Genomic DNA, 21,335 nt, shown 5'->3' with positions numbered 1-21,335 from the left:
GGATGCTCTCAATGGTGCAACTGTTGAACTTTTTGAAGATCTGGGGACCAATGCCAAATCTTTTCAGTCTCCTGAGGGGGAAAAGGCATTGTCGTGCCCTCTTCACGACTGTCTTGATGTGTTTGGACCATGATAGTTTGTTGGTGATATGGACACCAAGGAACTTGAAACTCTCGACCCGCTACACTACAGCCCAGTCGATGTGAATGGGGGTGTGTTCTGCCCTCCTTTTCCTGTAGTCCACGATCAGCTGCGTTGTCTTGCTCACGTTGAGGGAGAGGTTGTTGTCCTGGCACAACACTGCCAGGTCTCTGACCTCCTCCCTACAGGCTGTCTCATCATTGTCGGAGATCAGGCCTACCACTGTTGCACCGTCAGCAAACTTAGTGATGGTGCTGGAGTCGTGCTTGGCCACACAGTCGTGAGTGAACAGGGAGTACAAGAGGGGACTAAGCATGCACCCCTGCGGGGCCCTTGTGTTGAGGATCAGCGTGACAGATGTGTTGTTGCCTACCCATAACACCTGGGGGCGGCCCGTCAGGAATTCCAGGATCCAGTTGCAGAGGGAGGTGTTTAGTACCAGTGTCCTTAGCTTACCAAATCTGGCAATCTTCTGTATACAAACCCAATCACCTGACCTAAACCCAATTGAGATGGTTTGGGATGAGTTGGACCACAGGGTGAAGGAAAAGCAGCCAACAAGTGCTCAGCATATGTGGGAACTCCTTCAAGACTGTTGGAAAAGTATTCCAGGTGAAGCTGGTTGAGAGAATGCCAAGAGTGTGCAAAGCTATCATCAGGGCAAAGGGCAGCTACTTCGAACAATCTCATATATAAAATAGATTTTGATTTGTTTAACACTTTTTTGGTTACTATATGTTTTCATGTGTTATTTCATAGTTTTGATGTCTTCACAATGTAGAAAATAGTAAAAATAAATGAAAACCCTGGAATGAGTAGGTGTGTCCAAACTTTTGACCGTTACAGTTTGTAAATAAGATATATTTTTTAGCAAAAATGTCTAAAAACCTGTTTTCACTTTGTCATTATGGGGAATTGTGTGTAGATTGATGAGGACATTTTTTTTTTTAAATTCAATTTTAAAATATTTTTTGATATTTTTTAAATATTTTTTTATTTCACCTTTATTTCACCAGGTAGGCCAGTTGAGAACAAGTTCTCATTCACAACTGCGATCTGGCCAAGATAAAGCATAGCAGTGCGACAAAAACAACACAGAGTTACACATGGGATAAACAAACGTACAGTCAATAACATAATAGAAAAATCTGTATACAGTGTGTGCAAATGAAGTAAGGAGGTAAGGCAATAAATAAGCCAATAGTGGCGAGATAATTACAATTTAGCAATTTACACTGGAGTGATATATGTGCAGACAAGGATGTGCAAGTAGAAATACTGGTGTGCAAAAGAGCAGAAAAACAAAAACAAATATGGGGATGAGGTAAGTAGTTGGTTGAATGGGCTATTTACAGATGGGCTATTTACAGGGCTATATACAGCTGCAGAGGTTGGTAAGCTGCTCTGACAGCTGACGCTTAAAGTTAAGGCTGTAACGTAACAAAATGTGGAAAAATCAAGGGGTCTGAATACTTTCCGAATACACTGTAGGTTTTCCTTTTGTCCAGGTGGGAAAGGGCAGTGTGAGTGAAAGTCTCATCTTTCCATAAAGTGGTCACATTAGTTTGTAGTCCAAACCGTTTGAGCAATACTAACGTTTTTGTGAGAAGAACGATTTTCATAATGTCTCATGGTCTAACACTCATGGTCGACCTCCTTCCACCGCAATTGCGGAAAGCCGTCATGCGGCAGATTGAGAAGCAGGCCATGCAAAAAAATTGAAATCTCTAGTTTAAACTGACTAATTTTGACTGGGATTTATTTATATTTTTTATGTTACTTAGATTGACACAGAGCTTGAATGGAAAGCTGCCAGGAAAAAGCTGGGAAAATATGCGTAATGTCTTAATAATAAAAGACAATGTTCCACCACCATGCTAGAGTGGCTAATGCTACTGTACTTCCTGATGTTCAGCCGATCCTGTTGCAGCAGTCTGTTGTTAACCCTTGGCTGAACGGAATGGCGTGTATTTTTTATTAACACATTTCGCATATTTTTTCCAGTTCTTTTCTGGCGGCTCGCCATTAAAGCTAGTTAAGAAGGAAATCGACACCCTTGCACCCTGAATGGACACAAGTGTATAGCCGGCTGCATACATTCCAGTTGGACACACATGACAAACGACATAAAATAAATAATAGTGCCATCTACCCCCTCAAATATTTCCGCCTGCACAGCCAGCATTAACCTTTTATACAGTGGTGGAGAAAGTAGCCAATTAATCAATCAATCAAATGTATTTATGAAGCCCTTTTTACATCAGCCGATGTAAATTGTCATACTTGAGTAAAAGCAAAGATACCTTTATAGAAAATAAATCAAGTATAAGTGAAAGTCACCCAGTAAAACACTACTTGAGTAAAAGTCTACAAGTATTTGGTTTAAATATACTTAAGTATCAAAAGTAAATGCAATTGCTAAAATATACCCTGCTCAAAAAAATAAAGGGAACACTTAAACAACACAATGTAACTCCAAGTCAATCACACTTCTGTGAAATCAAACTGTCCACTTAGGAAGCAACACTGATTGACAATAAATTTCACATGCTGTTGTGCAAATGGAATAGACAACAGGTGGAAATTATAGGCAATTAGCAAGACACCCCCAATAAAGGAGTGGTTCTGCAGGTGGTGACCACAGACCACTTCTCAGTTCCTATGCTTCCTGGCTGATGTTTTGGTCACTTTTGAATGCTGGCGGTGCTTTCACTCTAGTGGTAGCATGAGACAGCGTCTACAACCCACACAAGTGGCTCAGGTAGTGCAGCTCATCCAGGATGGCACATCAATGCGAGCTGTGGCAAGAAGGTTTGCTGTGTCTGTCAGCGTAGTGTCCAGAGCATGGAGGCGCTACCAGGAGACAGGCCAGTACATCAGGAGACGTGGAGGAGGCCGTAGGAGGGCAACAACCCAGCAGCAGGACCGCTACCTCCGCCTTTGTGCAAGGAGGAGCAGGAGGAGCACTGCCAGAGCCCTGCAAAATGACCTCCAGCAGGCCACAAATGTGCATGTGTCTGCTCAAACGGTCAGAAACAGACTCCATGAGGGTGGTATGAGGGCCCGACGTCCACAGGTGGGGGTTGTGCTTACAGCCCAACACCGTGCAGGACGTTTGGCATTTGCCAGAGAACACCAAGATTGGCAAATTCGCCACTGGCGCCCTGTGCTCTTCACAGATGAAAGCAGGTTCACACTGAGCACATGTGACAGACGTGACAGAGTCTGGAGACGCCGTGGAGAACGTTCTGCTGCCTGCAACATCCTCCAGCATGACTGGTTTGGCGGTGGGTCAGTCATGGTGCGGGGTGGCATTTCTTTGGGGGGCCGCACAGCCCTCCATGTGCTCGCCAGAGGTAGCCTGACTGCCATTAGGTACCGAGATGAGATCCTCAGACCCCTTGTGAGACCATATGCTGGTGCGGTTGGCCCTGGGTTCCTCCTAATGCAAGACAATGCTAGACCTCATGTGGCTGGAGTGTGTCAGCAGTTCCTGCAAGAGGAAGGCATTGATGCTATGGACTGGCCCGCCCGTTCCCCAGACCTGAATCCAATTGAGCACATCTGGGACATCATGTCTCGCTCCATCCACCAAAGCCACGTTGCACCACAGACTGTCCAGGAGTTGGCGGATGCTTTAGTCCAGGTCTGGGAGGAGATCCCTCAGGAGACCATCCGCCACCTCATCAGGAGCATGCCCAGGCGTTGTAGGGAGGTCATACAGGCACGTGGAGGCCACACACACTACTGAGCCTCATTTTGACTTGTTTTAAGGACATTACATCAAAGTTGGATCAGCCTGTAGTGTGGTTTTCCACTTTAATTTTGAGTGTGACTCCAAATCCAGACCTCCATGGGTTGATAAATTTGATTTCCATTGATAATTTTTCTGTGATTTTGTTGTCAGCACATTCAACTATGTAAAGAAAAAAGTATTTAATAAGAATATTTCATTCATTCAGATCTAGGATGTGTTATTTTAGTGTTCCCTTTATATTTTTGAGCAGTGTATTTAAGTATCAAAAGTGAAAGTATAAATAATTTCATATTAATAAAACCAGATGGCACAATGTTTTAGTTTTTTAAATTTACATGTTTTAAACACTGACATAATTTTCAAACAAAGCACCCCCTAAAAATAAATAAATAAAATAATATTTACAAAAAAAAGCAACAAAAGCATTCCTGTTAAGTGAGTACGCCAGGTCAGAGGCAGTAGGGATGACCAGGGATTTTCTCTTGATAAGTGTATGAATTTGATAATTTTCGTGTCCTGCATTCAACATGTAACGAGTACTTTTGGGTGTCAGGGAAAATGTATGGAGTAAAAAGCACAGTATTTTCTTTAGGAATGTAGTGAAGTAGAAGTTTTAGTTGTCAAAAAGATCAAAAGTAAAGTACAGATACCCTAAAAAAATACTTAAGTCGTACTTTAAAATATTTTTACTTTACTTAAGTACTTTACACGATTGCTATTATATTGCACTTGCTTAAAATGTCAATTTATGTAGCTAAACCTGTACAACTCTAATTAAATTAATTAAGTTGATATTGTTAATTCACACAACAAAACCTAAATTAGCTAATCTAATTTCAGCGATTTTTAGCCCTGAAACAGAGGCCACACATAACACTTGCTACTTCTACAACTTCAATGACATCATTTACAATTCAATGAAAATAAAGCAGAAAACTATTTCTGTACAAAACAAAACCTCTCGAATTGTTAATTGATTACTGATGGTTGATTAATCTTTTATTGGCAGCAGGAAGCCTAGTGGTTAGAGCGTTGGACTAGTAACCGAAAGGTTGCAGGATCGAATCCCGAGCTGACAAGGTAAAGAAATATTGTCGTTCTGCCCCTGAACAAGGCAGTTAACCCACTGTTCCTAGGCTTTCTTTGAAAATAAGAATTTATTCTTAATTAGTTGACTAAAGGTAAAATAAAAACTGTTCCTTGGTATAATCTGATCCTAGACCTGTGGTGATTGGTGAAAGTTGTATTTGTTCTCAGTAGATTCGCCTCTTCTCACCATCACACAGATGGAACAAGGAGGGTTAGTTATAAATATCTTTGGGAAGATCTCGTCTCCTTCTCACAACACATTGGAGGAGAAAGCCAGAGGTCCCGCCCCTCTGACATTCTTCTCCATTGGGTTTTGAGAAGGAGACGAAGAGAGGAGAGAGGACGCAACGATATTTAAGATGTGAAAATCTCCCTTTGTCTCATACACGTGAAGAACAAGAAACGACGAATCATCGAATCTAAATCGTGAGATTTGTAATCACATTTTCGGGCGGGATGATTGAAAGTTTGTTTTCGTGGACCAGTGACCACTGTTGAAAATCTGCATAGTATGTTTTATGGCTACTTTTATGATACGATCATTAAAACATTTGAGCAATAATATAATTTTGACCATCGCTAAAGAAAAGAAAGTGATATGGAGCGACCATCGAGGTTTGTAACCAAAGCTGACCTTTTTTTATTAGCTAAGCTTCACTAGCTACAGTAACTTGCTAACGTAACGTTAGTACGAACTGACAAGTGAAGTTTATTGCTTTGCTTGATCTTTAGTCCCGGAAATCCCAGACCTACATTGGTACATTGTGGGAGGCAACCCGTCTGTGAGAGACTGCCTGATCTTGCAAATCTAGTCACTTATAAGGTGTGTGTGTGTGTGTGTGTGTGTGTGTGTGTGTGTGTGTGTGTGTGTGTGTGTGTGTGTGTGTGTGTGTGTGTGTGTGTGTGTGTGTGTGTGTGTGTGTGTGTGTGTTTTGTTGACAGGAAGACAAAGCTTGTAAATTATTCCCGATTTCCAGGACTTGGCTGATGGTATGTCAAATCCAATGTATTTCATTAATTTATGGTGTAAATAGCCAGTTGGTGTTGCAATTCCCTTCTCCTTTTATGGTTTGTATGTAATCATGTGTCCCACTGTTTCTGATCATGTGAAACAGATGATGATTTTGCCTCTGTGAAAGCACCACCCAGCAAAAAAGCCAAGGAGAGTGTGAAAGAGCCAGCGCAGGAGAAGAGCAAGAAACCTTCAAACAAGGCCTCCAGTCAAGAGACTAGCTCGCAGCCCATAGGCCACAAGGACAGGTAGGAAGTGGAATCAGAAACAAGCAGAAAGAACCCTTAAAAGGTTTACAAAACAACACCATATATTCAATAGAATTACATGTTGTTTCTTTGTTCCTCAATATGTTGTGGAGACAAAAGGTATGAAACATTCTTAACAGTTTTGTAGTGTGTGACAGCAGCTATGCAAACAGAAGCATGCATTCAGAACACAGACACACTGAATGTCTTTGTTGCCCTCAGTCAGTGCCCCTTCACCTTATTCTGCATAGTGAGAGATAAACAATAACAAATACCCAGTTGCAGGCAGTATTAGGGACAGTGTGTCTATATGGTGTATGTAATGACATCATGCTGACAACTGGCCCAGAGAAGAACTCCATAAATCAGTGCTCAAACTCAAATGAGTCTTTTAGCCAGACGCGTTGCTTGTGATCTGCCATGCATCAAATCACAAAAAGCCACAAGGTGTGGTGAATCATTGGCAAGGTCTCTGAGGCCAGTGGCAGTAGGGGTGTTTTGATGTGTCATGGTGATACAGAGTGAAAGTCACTCTGAATGTAACCTTGTGATCAATCTGCTCTATGTTGATCAGTATTGTCGGTGAAACTTCCGCACTGCAGGTCAGGATGACCAGAATTCAACTACACTACACATATCACGTGTTACATGTTAACTTTGTCACACTTTTGTCACATGTCCCTTTGAGAAGGCCTTTAATGTAAAATATGCTAACATTAGAATTGTACCTGTGTTTTTCAGGAAACCATTGGATGAGAAGCTGTATGACAGAGATTTGGAAGCAGCTCTTACTCTGTCGTTGCTTAAAACCACAGAGATAAATGAGGAACAATGTTCTTATAATCCAGGTTTGCATTGGACTGTTGATTCTTTACAACTGGTGTTTGAGACACTGCTGTTCAACAGCAAAACAGCAATTTGGAGTGGTTTGGCTCCATGGTAGTTTTATCACAATGTGCACACTACATACAGTAGAGAATGGATGACTCACAATTCTCACTCACTGCCAAAAATTATTTGCAATTTAATTTTGTTTTATTCTATATATTTTTTTAAAAATATGTCAAGAATCAACCAAAAAGAGATGGGGAAAATCTGGATCCATCATTACGCCTTTCCAACTGCAGTGTGGACATCAACCTTTTGGGTATTTATTTTTGATATCTCAAATGCATGGGTGGTGATGCTACACATGCCCACCACTGCCTAATCTATTTAATATTATTCGATCCCATGCTTTTGCATCTCACAGTCACTAGTGATCCCTTTGTGATTAGATCATCTCCTCCCTTAGGCCTTGACCAGATCACGAATGATCGGGGATCCCCTTACGCCCCCTCCAGACAGAGGAAGGCAGCCTCCAAGGCTACAGAGCAGCAAAGGAGCATGCTGAAGGATGGCGATGAGGACTACAATCCCAAAGGGACATCAGGTTGTCATAGCAACCCAAAGGCATAGGCTCTTTGTTTTTCTACATTCCAGGTGTATTTCATGACACACATTTGTTGCGTACTGAATATTTCTTTCTATTCAGATTCAGAGAGTGATGCTGATTTCAGTGATCCAGCTGAAAGTGATGATGATGAGTTCACAGTAAAGAAACCAGAGAAAAAGAACACAGAAGAGAAGTCAGCCAAGAAGGAGCAACCAAAAGCTAATCCAAAGGAAGAAAAGCAGCCTTCAAAACCATCAAAAACCAAACCACATTTGACAGGTACTTAATAGCTTTAAGAACTACGAACTGCCATTCTAATAACGCAATCTTTTTATGCTCCCAGCCTGCAGAGTTTCAATCAAATTGTCCTTCTGTGCCTCACAGGGACTTCCAGTCTAAAAACTCCCCCCTTAGGTAGAAGTCCAACTGCCAAGCCAGCCTCCGTGCCCAAGAGGTCTCCTGGCACTTCTCCTGTCTCCAGACCTGCAGTCTCTGGCAGTCCAGCGGGGGGCAGAATACCCAAGTGGAATCCTCCAGGTAAGACTGACTGAAAGGTCAAGGAGGTCATCGTAATCTCATAAGCAGGTGTAGGACTGCATGTTTGTTAACAAGGTTGTGCCTTGTATTCAGGCATTTTAAGACCCAGTTCACCCATTATTTTTTATCATACAACTTGTCATCAGGTCACGTTGGAAGAAGTCCCTGCTCATCACAGAGTGCCCCAGTGAAGTCTCCAGGGCAGGGTCTAAGACTTGGACTGTCTCGCCTGGTGCGGGATGCATGGTGCGGGATGCATGGTGCTGCAGTGTTGCTAGTCACTGACCCCACCTATCTATTAGAGAGGAGCTCTGTGCCTCTCTGCGTAATTGACAGTTGACTTTCACAATTTCTTTTGTAATCCTCTAGATCTGTCTATTTTATAAGAGGCATTAGAATTGTACTGTTAATTATTATTAGTCTGGGGTCGTACATGCTCTTCTTTTTATAACAGCTCATCTTTTGGACCATTTGACTTAACAAAGGTCAGTTCCCAACTTTTACTGTTATTCGGCCTACAGCAAAGCCTTCAGATTTCAAACCCTTTGTGTCTTTTATTATTTCAGAGAGGAATTTTGTCTTCTGTCTGTTTTTAGTTTTCACTCCAACATGTAAATGAAATGGTGCAATGGCGCACTCTGCTGGATGTAATTATCTGAAAATGCTAAATTATCATGGTTAAAGTGGCAATCAGTTGAATCAATAACAAAGCGGAGACCCGCCCCTGTTTTGGTAAAAAGCTGAGGGATGAGGCTGGAGAAATGTAACCACGCTGAAATTCATAGTCAAAGCTGTGGATGCCAAGGACTGACCACCCGTGATATCAAAACTATAGTTTTAACCATGTTTTGAGGCTATATACCCAATGGGCAAAAACTGGTTGAATCAACTTTGTTTCCACGCCATTTCAACCCAAAAAATATATGTGATGAAGTTGAATCAACGTGAAAAACTGATTGGATTTACTAAAAGTCACGGTAAGGGCATTACATTTTTTTTTCATCCACTTTTAACCTAAAACGACATGACATTTGTTGTTAATTTCATGTTAAATTCGCGTTAGTTGACAACTAAACCAAATGTAAATAAAAACGAGAAGTTGAACTGAAGGCTGTGCCCAGTGGGTAGTGTTTGTTTGCATTTAATTGATTTATTGTTTATTTCACAAACATTGGAGTAAAAACAAAGCTTATTTTAAAAGTAAAATAATGGATGTAGCAACTACAGAATGCCCCTTTATATAACGTTTTACCTTGATTTTATGAACATCCAGTAGAATAGACTACGTACGTGTTCTATTTGTGTTTAAAGTTTTGTGGATTTTGTTCAGCGAAAGCGTTGTACAATGTGTAAATATAAAACATTAAAGATTCAATATAAACTATACGTTTTTATGTAGTGAGCATGTTTCCAGTATAGCCTGTATTGGGCTAATGAGTTTGTGCAACATCTCCCCTGTGGTATGGAACATTGTGGACAGTTGTTTTTTGAGTGAATGATAATGTTAATTTCTCCCAAAACCAGAAATGGAAAGTGAATTACCAAACATTATCATGATTTTTAGCGTTACATAATGCGTTGTTTTACGTGTTGATTTCACTTTTAGCGCTGATCAGTCAACAGCGAGCCGCAGTCGTCCGAATGTATCTCCATTACGACATCATGAAATCACAATGACATGACGCGTATGTATGCATAGTCAGTTTGACCATTGCGTTTGACTGAGTTAAATATTTAGTTTAGTCTGTTACCTTGCAGCAGTAAACACCGAACATGAGCGAAGTAAATCTATCCAATGAGCGAAAGTAAGTGTGAATTAGTTGTATAACTACCATTTCCGATTTTGTTTATCAATATATATTTTTTTAAATGTGCCAAATTTTCGAGTACATTTTAAATGTTTTCATTCTATTGGTGTGTTATTTACTCATCAACTGACTGTATGCAAACATCTAAAGGGATAACAGACAAATATGATTTAAAAAACTTGCTCACAAAAGATAATTCCACTATTTAAAAAAAGAAAAAGAAGCCCTGGATGTCAAAAATCTTCAGAGACTCTTTAAACATCTCAAGTTGATGACCATTCTGTTTCAATAGGAAAGAAATGAAAAATAAATTGAAGAGATTTATCGAAAACAGGAGCCAACTTCTCCCATTGTTGAAAAAGGTACTGTATTGCTCTTGATATTTACAATATAGGCATTTAGCAGACACTTAGATTATGTCTTGACCACCTGAGATCAGCCCACAATCCAACAGTCAGATTTGCCTAACAAAACTCCAGCCTTGAATCCAACTGCGCCTACCACAGGAAGAAGGTAAGCTTACCATCAATCTGAAGCACTACCCCAGTTCCATTTCAATCCTCTGGCAATTAAAAAAGACCATATATTGATATCTGAATAGCACAGTCTGCACAGGCTGAATTCTATGCAATGCTGCAGTTCCAAATAATTGAAACAATAGTCAGTATCCTCTGTGACTGGGATCTGCAGTAGGCTACCTGGGATTTGGGATACAAATAGCTGGACCACTGGAGGACAGGATAGGAAGTGTGGAATGAAAAAAATCCACCAAGAAAAGAAGAGTGGGAGACTCCCTGATCCAGTGGTGCTAATTCATTGCATGTAGCATACCAGTGAGAGGAAGCCTGAAACCAAAGGCAGGAATATGAAATGGTGAGAGATGATGAATTCCCTCTACACGCCATGCACTAAGGAAACATCTCCGTGCTACTAGATATGTTGTTATACAGACTTCTCTGATCAAATGTCTATTTAGGGCTGCTGGCTGCGGCACGATCTGCCACAAACTCTGGAACGTACTATCAGAACTCAGCAGGGGCTGATAATGAAAGTGAAGAAAAAGACATGAGCATTGCTTGATTTAAAGCTTGCTTTCATTGGTTCCTATTGGACTCAAAAGAAACATCACATTATGCATTTTGTTTCAGGTAAAATGCTCATGGCTGTACATTGTTCCCATATGTGGTTGCAAACGGTGGCAACCAAAAATGGCCTGTTAGAGCACTAGCCCATTGCCCTTGGCAGGGGGTGGAGGAGGTGACGTAAACCTGTCTTGGCTTACCTGGCTGACATTGAGCCAGACTGCCTGTCTCATCTCCAGCACCATGGACAGCGGACAGGGGAACAGAGAGTGCAGCTCACCCCACCCCACCACCTGGCGGATGTGCCGACAGATGGTTCAGAGTGGTAGACAATGCAGACAGGTCGCTTACACCGTGTTCAGGGTTTATGGGGGAGTGATAAGCCAAAGGCGTTGGGTGCTCTACAACATGTTATACATGCGATATAGACAGTCCACTGAGCAGTCATTTCATACATGGCGATGGACATTTCTGTTTTGTCTGTGGTGTGTGTCCGGTGTTTTCCTGGTCTTGTTGGAGGCATTCTCAACAAAGTATTTAGCTGGAAATTGGAAATGAAGCATCATCTTCTAATCATGAAGGCTACATTTTATTATTTAAAGTGTCCCCCCCCCTCCCCCTCATTGTATGTTGTGGAGTTAAATCTCTGTTACAGCACAAAGAAAAGCAAGTATGTGCATTCTCTGACCCCTTGTAGCTAAGTCAAATAACCCACACATTCCCAGAGGAATGAACTTGAAAGGTAGCCCACTCTGTCATTCACTTCCCATTCCTCAGCCACCGCCTGCCTGAGGTGTCTGTCTGCCTGCCTGTCTGTCTGTGACAGTTGTGTCACCACCACTGCTCAGTCAAAAGGATAGAGTTCACTCTGACCAGCAAGGTTAGACCGGTTCTGACCCCTGACAGACAGTACTGTTTAGGGTAAAGCCAGCAGCGCCAGATTAGTCTACTCAAGACAATATTTTGTCTAATTGACTCTGTACGCAGATAGAAGCAGATACAATCTGTGTTATAGTATGGGTCCTTGGGAAAGGCCAGCTACACGGGCCAAGCCTATCTGTCCCCGGCCTGTTCTGGGACATGAAGATGACAAGGTAAGACTCAAAACAGGGCTGATTACTAATGCCTGTTTTGACTTTATTTGGATCAGCAGTTGAAGAGGTGGTTGTTATTGAATGCTCTTAGTTATTGTTGGATTTACCTTGGACTCGATCATAGAAATTCAAACTGCATGAAGGGCATTTGGTTTGTGTGTGGAGGTCTAAACAATAGAGATGTAGGCTTGGCCACTGTGTTTTAGTTCTATTGCTATAGTTAACACTGCATTGTGTGCTCTCAGGGTTGTGTTGCTATTGATGTCCACCACAGTGCTTATGCTCCTAGCTCTGCTCCTTCCAGAGTGGTTTTCCTCTCTGTGTCTCTGTGGCAGTCAGTCCAGGGCAGGCTACTAATGGGATTTAGCCTGATCTGGATTAGACCAGTGGGTGGTCCCTCCATACTCCCTAGCCTTGGATGCCTCCTACTACTAAAGTTAGAGAATAAACACCCACCTACAACAACACAGGTCTACTGGTGCACTCCATCATGCTGCAGGAAAAACACACCTTTGTTTCCACTAGAAAATAAAAAGGGCTATGTTTTACCTTTGCGCAATTGTTTCCAGTTGGTCTAGTGTTATAAGCCAAAAAATAGTGTCAAAAAATAGTGTGGACAATGACCCTTTGCCCAATAGTGCAGTTGAGGTAAAACTGCTACACTGCATTAAGAAAACTGTCTTCATAACAATTATTGTGCTTAGCCTATAGCCATGAACAGATAAAGGCTGGAGGCTTACTAGTGAGGACTGGTTGTGACTGTATACGCATCTTCAATATTGTGGACTGAAGCTGGAAATCATATCACCATGGAGACTGCAGCTTGTGTAATGGCAAAAAAAAACATATATGGATGGTATATCAAAGGTGAGAGAAATACACTGGGTAGCAAAGAAAACAGCTATTTTCTGTCAGCACTAAAAAAAACGTGTTATGAAACGACCAGTTATGTAGTCGTGTCTACCCCCGAGATGACTGACCGTGCCGACGTAGGCTTCAGTAGAACATACTGTACCACCCACTTCACGCTTGGGGTATGTAGGATGAATCATATGAAGGTGTGGATGGCTCTCCTCCACATCTCAAAGGATTCTCCACTCTGGATGAGCTAGCACATGGTTTGCCTTGATGTGAAATTCACTTTCAATTATAAGGTGTGTGTGTGTGTGTGTGTGTGTGCGTGTGCGTGCATTCGTTTTTTACAATACCTGTACCAGAAGTCCTCACAAGATTGGTAAACCAACGAACATTTTGAGAAGTGAGGGCATGCTGGTCCTCTATAAAAAGGCTGTTTTAGGCTAAGGTTTAGGGTTAGGGAAAATAGGATTTTGAATGGCAATCAATTGTTGGTCCCCCAAAAAAGTCCTCACAAGTATAGTAAGACATAGCTGTGTGTGTGATTTAAAAACGGATCCAATGATTAAACATTTGATGATTTAGTACTGTTTTTGACAATTGCATTTTTACAACTAAATATCTTTACAAATGTAAAGCTGTTGTGAATCATTAAATATTCGATGTTTAATGTGGTTATTTTGATGGTACCTTCGTGGGAGACTAAAGTGAAGTAGTAATCAATAACCTCAGATGTGTGGTTGCTACTCAGCAGTGGTTCTCTGTGTTTCAGTTCCCGGACAGTGAGTCTGACACGTGAGCATTGAACCAGTGTGGGTGCATCTCATTCTCTACAGTAGGCCTACACGATGATATAAAATACCGCGAAGACTGAACCCAAGGATTTGGGGACTTAAGAACAAATGTTGTCATACAGGGGCTAGAGAGGGGGGATTTGTTGTTGTTTGAGCTTGGTCACAAACTGTCGATGGATTTTGTTTTGCTGGAGGATTTGGCAAATACTGTACATGGTTCTATAGGCTACCAGCAGCATAACGGTTTTACGCGCAATGTTGATTCTCATGCTTGGAAAGTTATGACTGAGGAGTCTGCGGAGTTGGATAGTTGAATGAATTGACAAACAATCTATACCGGGAGTCCAAGGTGTCGCTTGTCGATGTGGAATAAGCTGTGACCGTAGAATACCCCAACAGGTGGCTCTCCGACGATATGCGCGTCAGGCTAACAACAGCGTGCACACTCTCCATAATCTTCGGCTGACAAAGCTTTTTCCAATATTACAGTCCGTTCATTACTATTCAGCAGCACTACTCTGCAGTTTCCACCGAGCCCCAACGTCGTTTTGATGCGAAGCGGAATATTGGTTTCAGCGTTTACTCGGGAATAAAATTGAGCCTGGGAATGTTTTGAAGCTGTGCGCTCACGTGGACCAACTAGGAGTGACTCTCGATGATAATTGAAATTCACCCGGGTTATAAAGCAATGTTTCCAGAAATTCATATCAAGGTGAGTTATAAAGCATGCTATTGCTTTGTTTTGTGTAGTTTATTGGATACAAATTCAACATTGGCTTTTTTTGCATTTTGTTTAATTTCACAGTACTCTATTTGGAACCTCTCTGCACTCTTTCATCGCTAACTTTAAGTGTACTGTACAGACTGTACTGGACAGTCAGTAATTAGGTCTGAAAACACTTTCCAGCGGATTTCAGAATCAGATGTCAATGCGTTGACATAATTACTCCCATGGTCTCATGGTTCCACTGACCTTCAGATGGACTAACCCACTTTAATCCCCATGATCTACAGCTTGGTGTGCTCAGGAATGGATCATTAGCTTCCTGGGGTCTACTGGGTTAATATGATCTGTTTGTCACGGCTGACACAGCTGGTGTCAGCACTGGATTCACAATATATTTGGGCTACTGCACATTTTTATATTGCAGTATTCAAAAACGGGCTTAATGTGCCTACTGTAGCCATAGTGGAATACCCCCCCCCCCCCCATGCATTTATGCAGTATTAACTACAGCTGCATATGAACCACATGTTAGAATCATCGCTAGTTCTAAAAATACATTGCAATTTAATTAGAACGTTGGCCTTCATAGATTTTCTATATGCAGTTGGTGTGTGTGTGCATGTGCGCACGTGTGAGTGCTGGGGCCAAGCAAAATAATGTGTGCCTATGTGTAGGTGTGTGTAGGTGTGTGTTCATCTTCAGCTAGCTCATATTATATGACATCCTTTTCTCGTCCAATCCCCACAGACAGGGAGGCCCGATGCCTACTCCCAGCAACACAAACTCCAGCCTGAATGCACACGCCTTGGGTCCAGCCGGGCCTACCAGCAGCAGCAGGTAAACCTACTCCCTGCTCCTCCAGTATTCTGCTCTTGTCTGTGGGTGTGCGGGGAATACGATGACTGTGTCATGATCTGGTCGTGTGGGGGAGTACTATGACTAGTGTGAGCTGTAGGGGAATACTGTATGATGCAACTGCCCAGCCCGCACCTCTGAAAAGATGGAGCAGGGTAGTTATCAGCAGTTGTGAATTGTGGATCCTGAGTTTTAAGATTAAAAGTCATTTTCCTTATCCCAAACGATTAAATGTTCATAATAACAGAGTGTGAAAACGGGCTGGCCGGGTGCAGAGGTAACTGTCTTCGGTACCATGTTGCTATATATAGCTCTTTATGAATAATTAATCTTGCAGAGACTGCAGTAAAGCCCTGGAGATTAAACAGTGTGTTCTATTAATAGAAACTCCCCTCTCAATTTGGCAGCGCTGTTTCAGTTCAAATCAATAAGGCCACGAGAGCCATACTACTGTAACTACAGCACAGCTCTATCCTTCAGTCAGAGGTGGTGCCCTGGTATAACCTAGCCTTTTGGGCAGCTTTTGAGAGGATGTGTTACATAGAGTACTGAGAAAGACTAGCAGCCTATAAACAAGAGAGAGTGAAGGAAAAATACATGGAGAGAGAGACTCCGAGTCGGGCTGCAGTGAAAGCTTCTGTCGAAAAGCAGACCTCCAAGGCTTTAGAGCCTGCTTCACTCTCGCCCTTGCAGGTAACTCTATGCCCTTTCTGGGCACCACAGGCTACTTGCTGCCTCATTACTGAATCAGCAGGAAAACTAGAAACACCCAGTGCCTCAAACCTCGTTATGTAACAACACCTGTATTATCTCTGTTTGATTTAACCTAGATGACCCTCTAAATGTGGGTCCTTCTCTCTCTGCCTCCCTCTCTCCCGCTCTCTCTTGTTCTGGCTGTAGAACTGTGGCTCGGGCAAAGGCACTCTGCCTAAGCTGGATACTAAGCCCTTGGTTGTAAACAATGCCAAGCACCATCACCAGTCCGAAAGCATCCTGCCCCACATCACCAGCAAGGGCCTGCAAAACACCTGTGATAGGCAGCTTTCAGGAACCAGGCACCAGGAAAGCTTCCAGGTGAGTCCTTGTTACAAGTAGGCTAATCTCTTGGTATTATGTACTTAGAGCCTAGTATATTGAAGCAATGAAACATTCCACTGAGAAATTCTAACAGTGTTAAATTGTTACCATGCAAAACCTCTGCAACTAGTTAATTTCCTGTATGTTTTGTAATTGACAGGATGAGAGATTACGGAGCTCCACAGTGGAGAGTCTGCCAGAGTCCATCAACAGGAAGAACAATCAGGAGCAGGAGAGGAATATTGAGGGACACAATCTGCCCATGTCTCCTGCAGGTGTGTGTGGGCTAAGGGTAGGACTAGACCTGAGTTGGAGAGTAGGGAAGCGTTGGTGGAAGTTGCTGGTGTTGGAGATTAGTATTGGCAATTCTAAAGGAAAAAGAGTTTTCTGTCCCTTGATCTTATTAATCAGGAAGAAACAAATGCAAACTGGGATTTGCTGACAGGAATTTCCTTTCCCTCCTATACAGAGGTCCTGAAGGCGTTCAAAGTTCGTCTGACTGAGCATGAGCAGGAGGAGATCATGGACTACTCCGAGGTCTGGTACCTGGGCCTGGATGCCAAAAAGATGGAGGGTTCCCCCAGCCTGCCACACAACTCTGGCTACGACGATGAGAGCGGAGGCTATCTTAAGGTAACATAAAAATGGGCACAAAGATGGCAGTAAAGAAACTGTGAATTTCAGAACCAGTTTTAGTGCCATATAGAGTTTTCAGTTTTTGCAGTATTGCTTTAAAGTAAATTATACCCTTTTCTCTGCAGGTCGCGCATGACCACATAGGCTTCCGGTTTGAGGTGCTGGAGGTGATCGGAAAAGGATCCTTCGGACAGGTCCTGAAGTGCCTGGATCACAAGACCACTGAACTTGTCGCCATCAAGGTCATTCGCAACAAGAAAAGGTGACTAATGCCCCTAGCTAGCTAGCATATCGTAGCACAGCTGGATTGTCAAATACCAACCTTTCACTAATAACATGCTATGACATGTTATGACACTGCTTCTCTGTTATGATTGGCTGCAGGTTCCACCACCAGGCCATGGTGGAGTTGAAGATCCTGGATGCGTTGAGAAGGAAGGACAGAGACAACCAACACAACGTCATTCACATGAAGGAGCACTTCTACTTCCGGAACCATCTCTGCATCTCCTTCGAACTCCTGGGGTAGGATTGACGGACACTGACACTGTAGGGCCAAAGATAAGATCATATTCAGAAATACAATAATACCTTTTTGTTATTTGTTGATTTAGTTCAGGAGAGAATACTTCTGCTATATTTCATACACAGGAGGTAAACATGTAGTATTACGATTATTTGGCCATTTAAATCTAAAGGATGTTTGCTTATCTTTGACCGTGCAGAGTGAACCTGTACGAACTCATCAAGAAGAACAACTTCCAGGGCTTCAGCCAGATCCTGGTGTGCCGCTTTGCCTACTCCCTCCTCAAGTGCCTGCAGATGCTGCACAAAGAGAAGATCATCCACTGTGACCTAAAACCGGTATGACCCCTAGCCATGACCTTTAACCCCTAACAACCTTAACATTACATAATGAAAAGTGAAGCATATTTGCAAACATATTCCTTGTTGGTTTAGTTTAATGGTGCCACAGGAGATGGAGAGAATGTGCTCATACTTGGGTATTTATTTTCCAGGAAAACATTCTTCTGTCACACAAAGGCCAAGGCAACATCAAGGTCATTGACTTTGGGTCCAGCTGCTACGAGCAGCAGAGAGGTGAGTGTCTTAGTTTGTATGTTTTCTAATGTAAGGTTAGATCAAGTAGGCAAACAGGGGGCACGACCTCATTATAGCATCACATTATAGCATACCTAATTCCTGGCTCTCCTCCACAGTTTACACCTACATCCAGAGCCGCTTCTACCGTTCCCCAGAGGTGCTCCTGGGCCATTCCTACAGCATGGCCATCGACATGTGGAGCTTTGGCTGCATCCTGGCTGAGCTCTACACTGGCTTCCCCCTCTTCCCTGGGGAGAGTGAGGTGGAGCAGATTGCCTGCATCATGGAGGTACCTACCTAGTACCTACAATATCATGCTCTCTTTGTTAATGGCTCTTTCAACCTTGTGGTTTGGCGAGCAACGTAGATGTATTACTCACTGGGTGTGTTTGTCTGATTTGTTCTCAGGTGCTGGGAATGCCTCCAAATGATTTATTGTCAACAGCGACCAGGAAAAGGCAATTTTTTGGTAAGCATTTTTGATCTAGTGCAGTCACATGGTTTTCTCTTTGACTGTTCGATGGAAATTCTGTTTAACTGAGACCTTTCACTTCTACTGATGTACCAATAGGATCACTGTTAAATGTATACATTGCTGATGTAGGGATTTGCATAATTTTAGTGTCATATGGTGTCATATGTGTCATATGTTTAATTAAGCAATAAGCCTGAGGGAGTGTGGTATAATGGCCATATAACACAGCTGAGGGCTGTTCTTATGCACAACGTGAAAGGGAGTGCCTGAATACAGCTCTTAGCCGTGGTATATTGACCATATACCACAAACCCCCGAGGTGCCGTATTGCTATTGTAAACTGGTTACCAACATAAATAGAACAGTAAACAAGTATGTTTATGTCACAACCGTGGTATATTGTCTGATATACAGACAGTTGAAATGCTGTTTCAGCCAATCAGCATCCAGAACCCAAACTACCCAGTTTATAATTCTTAGTAAGAGATCCTCTCGTTGATTAATCATTGGTTGTGATTGTGCAGATTCCAAGGGCAACCCCAGGAACATCACCAACAGCAAGGGGAGAAAGAGACGGCCCAACTCCAAGGATCTGGCCAGTGTCCTGAAGACCAACGATCCTCTCTTTCTGGATTTCATCAAACGCTGTCTCACGTATGTACTGTACATACTGTACACCTGTCAATAACACAGCCATAGAATCACCCAATCTGAAATATTACTAATAGTAAGGAATCATGTTAAACTGTCAGGTGAAGTGAGCCCTCTTTCGCATTATTATTGATTTAAGATTATTTACCCTTTACTCCTCCAGGTGAGGCCCATTGAGATTTAAATCTACAAGGAAGCCCAGTGTGTGGTTTTACCTCTGGTTCTCTCTGGGAGAATCTCATTTGCATACTCCTCACGTCATTTCTTCTCTCTCCTCAAGATCCAGGATGCAGATGCAGGAGAAGGTCAGAGGGGAGGGACCTCTGATTTTCTCCTCCGATCGGTTTTGAGAAGGAGAGAGGATGTGAGGAGTATGCAATTGGGATTTTCCCTCTGACTGACTCTCTTCTCTCTGTCAGGTGGGACCCTAAGAAGCGCATGACGCCCGACGAGGCCATGCAGCATGAGTGGATCCAGGAGGCACGCTCCAACAAGTTTCGGCCCAAGACCCGCACCGTGAGAAGGCCCAGCGAGAGCCTCAGCAACGTGGAGAACAACAACAAGATAGAGCAGCATATTTCCCACAAACCAGCCCTTATCAACAGGATAGGTAAGAGGAGCAGTCATCTACCATACTAACACCATGCCTTCTCATATGTATGTGTTTGCATGTAAAAATAAAATCTTCATTAGGCATTTTTTACACTTTGAGAGTGGCAGATTGACACAAAGACTAAATTGACTCCACATCTCTATGATGTACATGAAGTAACAGGCATCTTACTTCCCCCTCTCTGACGCAGTTGACAAGGCATTCTCCAGCCCGTTCTCCAATGCCACAGACAGGCCCAAGAGAGAGAACTCTGTGAAGCTGGCGTCCGCCGAGCGCTTGTGTCCAATCGGGGCTTCGGCTGAGGGCCAGATGGGCGAGGGCAGGACCAAGAGCACCAGGGGCTGTTAGCAGCAGCAAGCAGGAGGTACCCAGGGAGAGATCAGTCCACATTGTCATCAGGCCCCCGCTGGAGCACACTGCAGACAGTGACAGTCTGGAGCACCAGCAGGGCCTGTCCCCCATCACATAAAGGCCCCAGGGACAGAGGGCTTGGGGCTGGGAGGGGGTTGAGGGGAGGGGGGATGCATAGGTCACATCAGGGTTAATATCATCGGAGGTCAAACATAAGACACATATTAATAACATTAAATGGGGGTCATGGTTGGAGTATATCCTGTTTTGTAGATGTAGTGGGTTATCAATTTGTTATATTTGTGCTGCACTATAGAATTTATTTCCTTGTCCAATCATATGTTTAGTGCTTGGACTCTGTCTAGCTGCAGGAGACGTCTTTGGTGGGTCTTTTGGTAATGAGCTGTGTATCAGCAACTGTTGGTCTTCTCTGTTATTGCAGTAGTCACAAATGGGCTTATTGCATCTATGTGGCCATATTCACTTGTCATAAGCTTGGAAAGTAGCACAGGTCACTTGCATTCGTTTAAAATGGGATCCCTTAGCTTAGAACCCAGATCAATGCCCAGATTGGCCTGTTTTCCACTCTCGGTCTAGCCAGGTTAGGCCGAGCAACATTTAATGTCATTTTGCCAGAGGTTTAAAGCTCCTTGAGTAGGCTAATTCCCTGCACGTTTTCTACTGGCATTGACGTTTTGGCTTTGACAACACAGACGTCTGACCCGAAATATACACAGGTTAAGCCCTGCCACCTGTTTGCACTGAAATATGCATGGCAAGCCCAAGGAGTTGCACGTGCCATGGATGCGATGTTTAAGGCTCTTAGCAGCACAAAGCATCTCCCATGCAGAGATGATGGTGATAGTGGAAAAACGTAAAGCACTAATGTGCACAAACTCCCCTAGAGATTACTCAGAGTTTACCATGTTTATGGAGTTTGACTTTGACTCAATAATTTGTGGTTGTTGACCATACTATGTTTCATTACTAGTTT

The 21,335-nt window shown here is 42.9% G+C and overlaps 1 protein-coding gene and 1 pseudogene across 1 annotated transcript; both read left to right on the top strand.

Moving 5' to 3' along the window:
• The first annotated feature begins 5,505 nt into the window (after nt 1–5,505).
• On the top strand, nt 5,506–8,559 carry LOC120032081 (annotated as a pseudogene).
• Nucleotides 8,560–12,125: 3,566 nt separating this feature from the next.
• LOC120032080 (dual specificity tyrosine-phosphorylation-regulated kinase 4-like) lies at nt 12,126–20,338 on the top strand. The gene is made up of 14 exons (XM_038978026.1): nt 12,126–12,203; nt 15,327–15,416; nt 16,335–16,508; nt 16,672–16,786; nt 16,981–17,144; nt 17,273–17,409; nt 17,532–17,672; nt 17,873–18,011; nt 18,167–18,248; nt 18,368–18,540; nt 18,660–18,720; nt 19,251–19,380; nt 19,797–19,987; nt 20,181–20,338. The coding sequence occupies exons 1-14, from the start codon at nt 12,126–12,128 to the stop codon at nt 20,336–20,338; spliced, it is 1,833 nt and encodes a 610-aa protein (XP_038833954.1).
• Nucleotides 20,339–21,335: the final 997 nt, after the last annotated feature.

Source organism: Salvelinus namaycush, chromosome 38 (assembly GCF_016432855.1).
Source record: "Salvelinus namaycush isolate Seneca chromosome 38, SaNama_1.0, whole genome shotgun sequence".
Taxonomy (NCBI): Eukaryota; Metazoa; Chordata; class Actinopteri; order Salmoniformes; family Salmonidae; genus Salvelinus; species Salvelinus namaycush.
The sequence above is the reverse complement of the archived record's forward strand: the minus strand, read 5'-3'. Positions and strand labels throughout refer to the sequence as shown.

Coding starts and splice junctions, on each gene's coding strand:
- LOC120032080 (XM_038978026.1), top strand. CDS start 12,126: ATGGGTCCTTGGGAAAGGCCAGCTACACGGGCCAAGCCTATCTGTCCC. Junction 16,509..16,671: donor GGCACCAGGAAAGCTTCCAG/GTGAGTCCTTGT, acceptor TGTAATTGACAG/GATGAGAGATTACGGAGCTC. Junction 16,787..16,980: donor TCTGCCCATGTCTCCTGCAG/GTGTGTGTGGGC, acceptor CCTCCTATACAG/AGGTCCTGAAGGCGTTCAAA.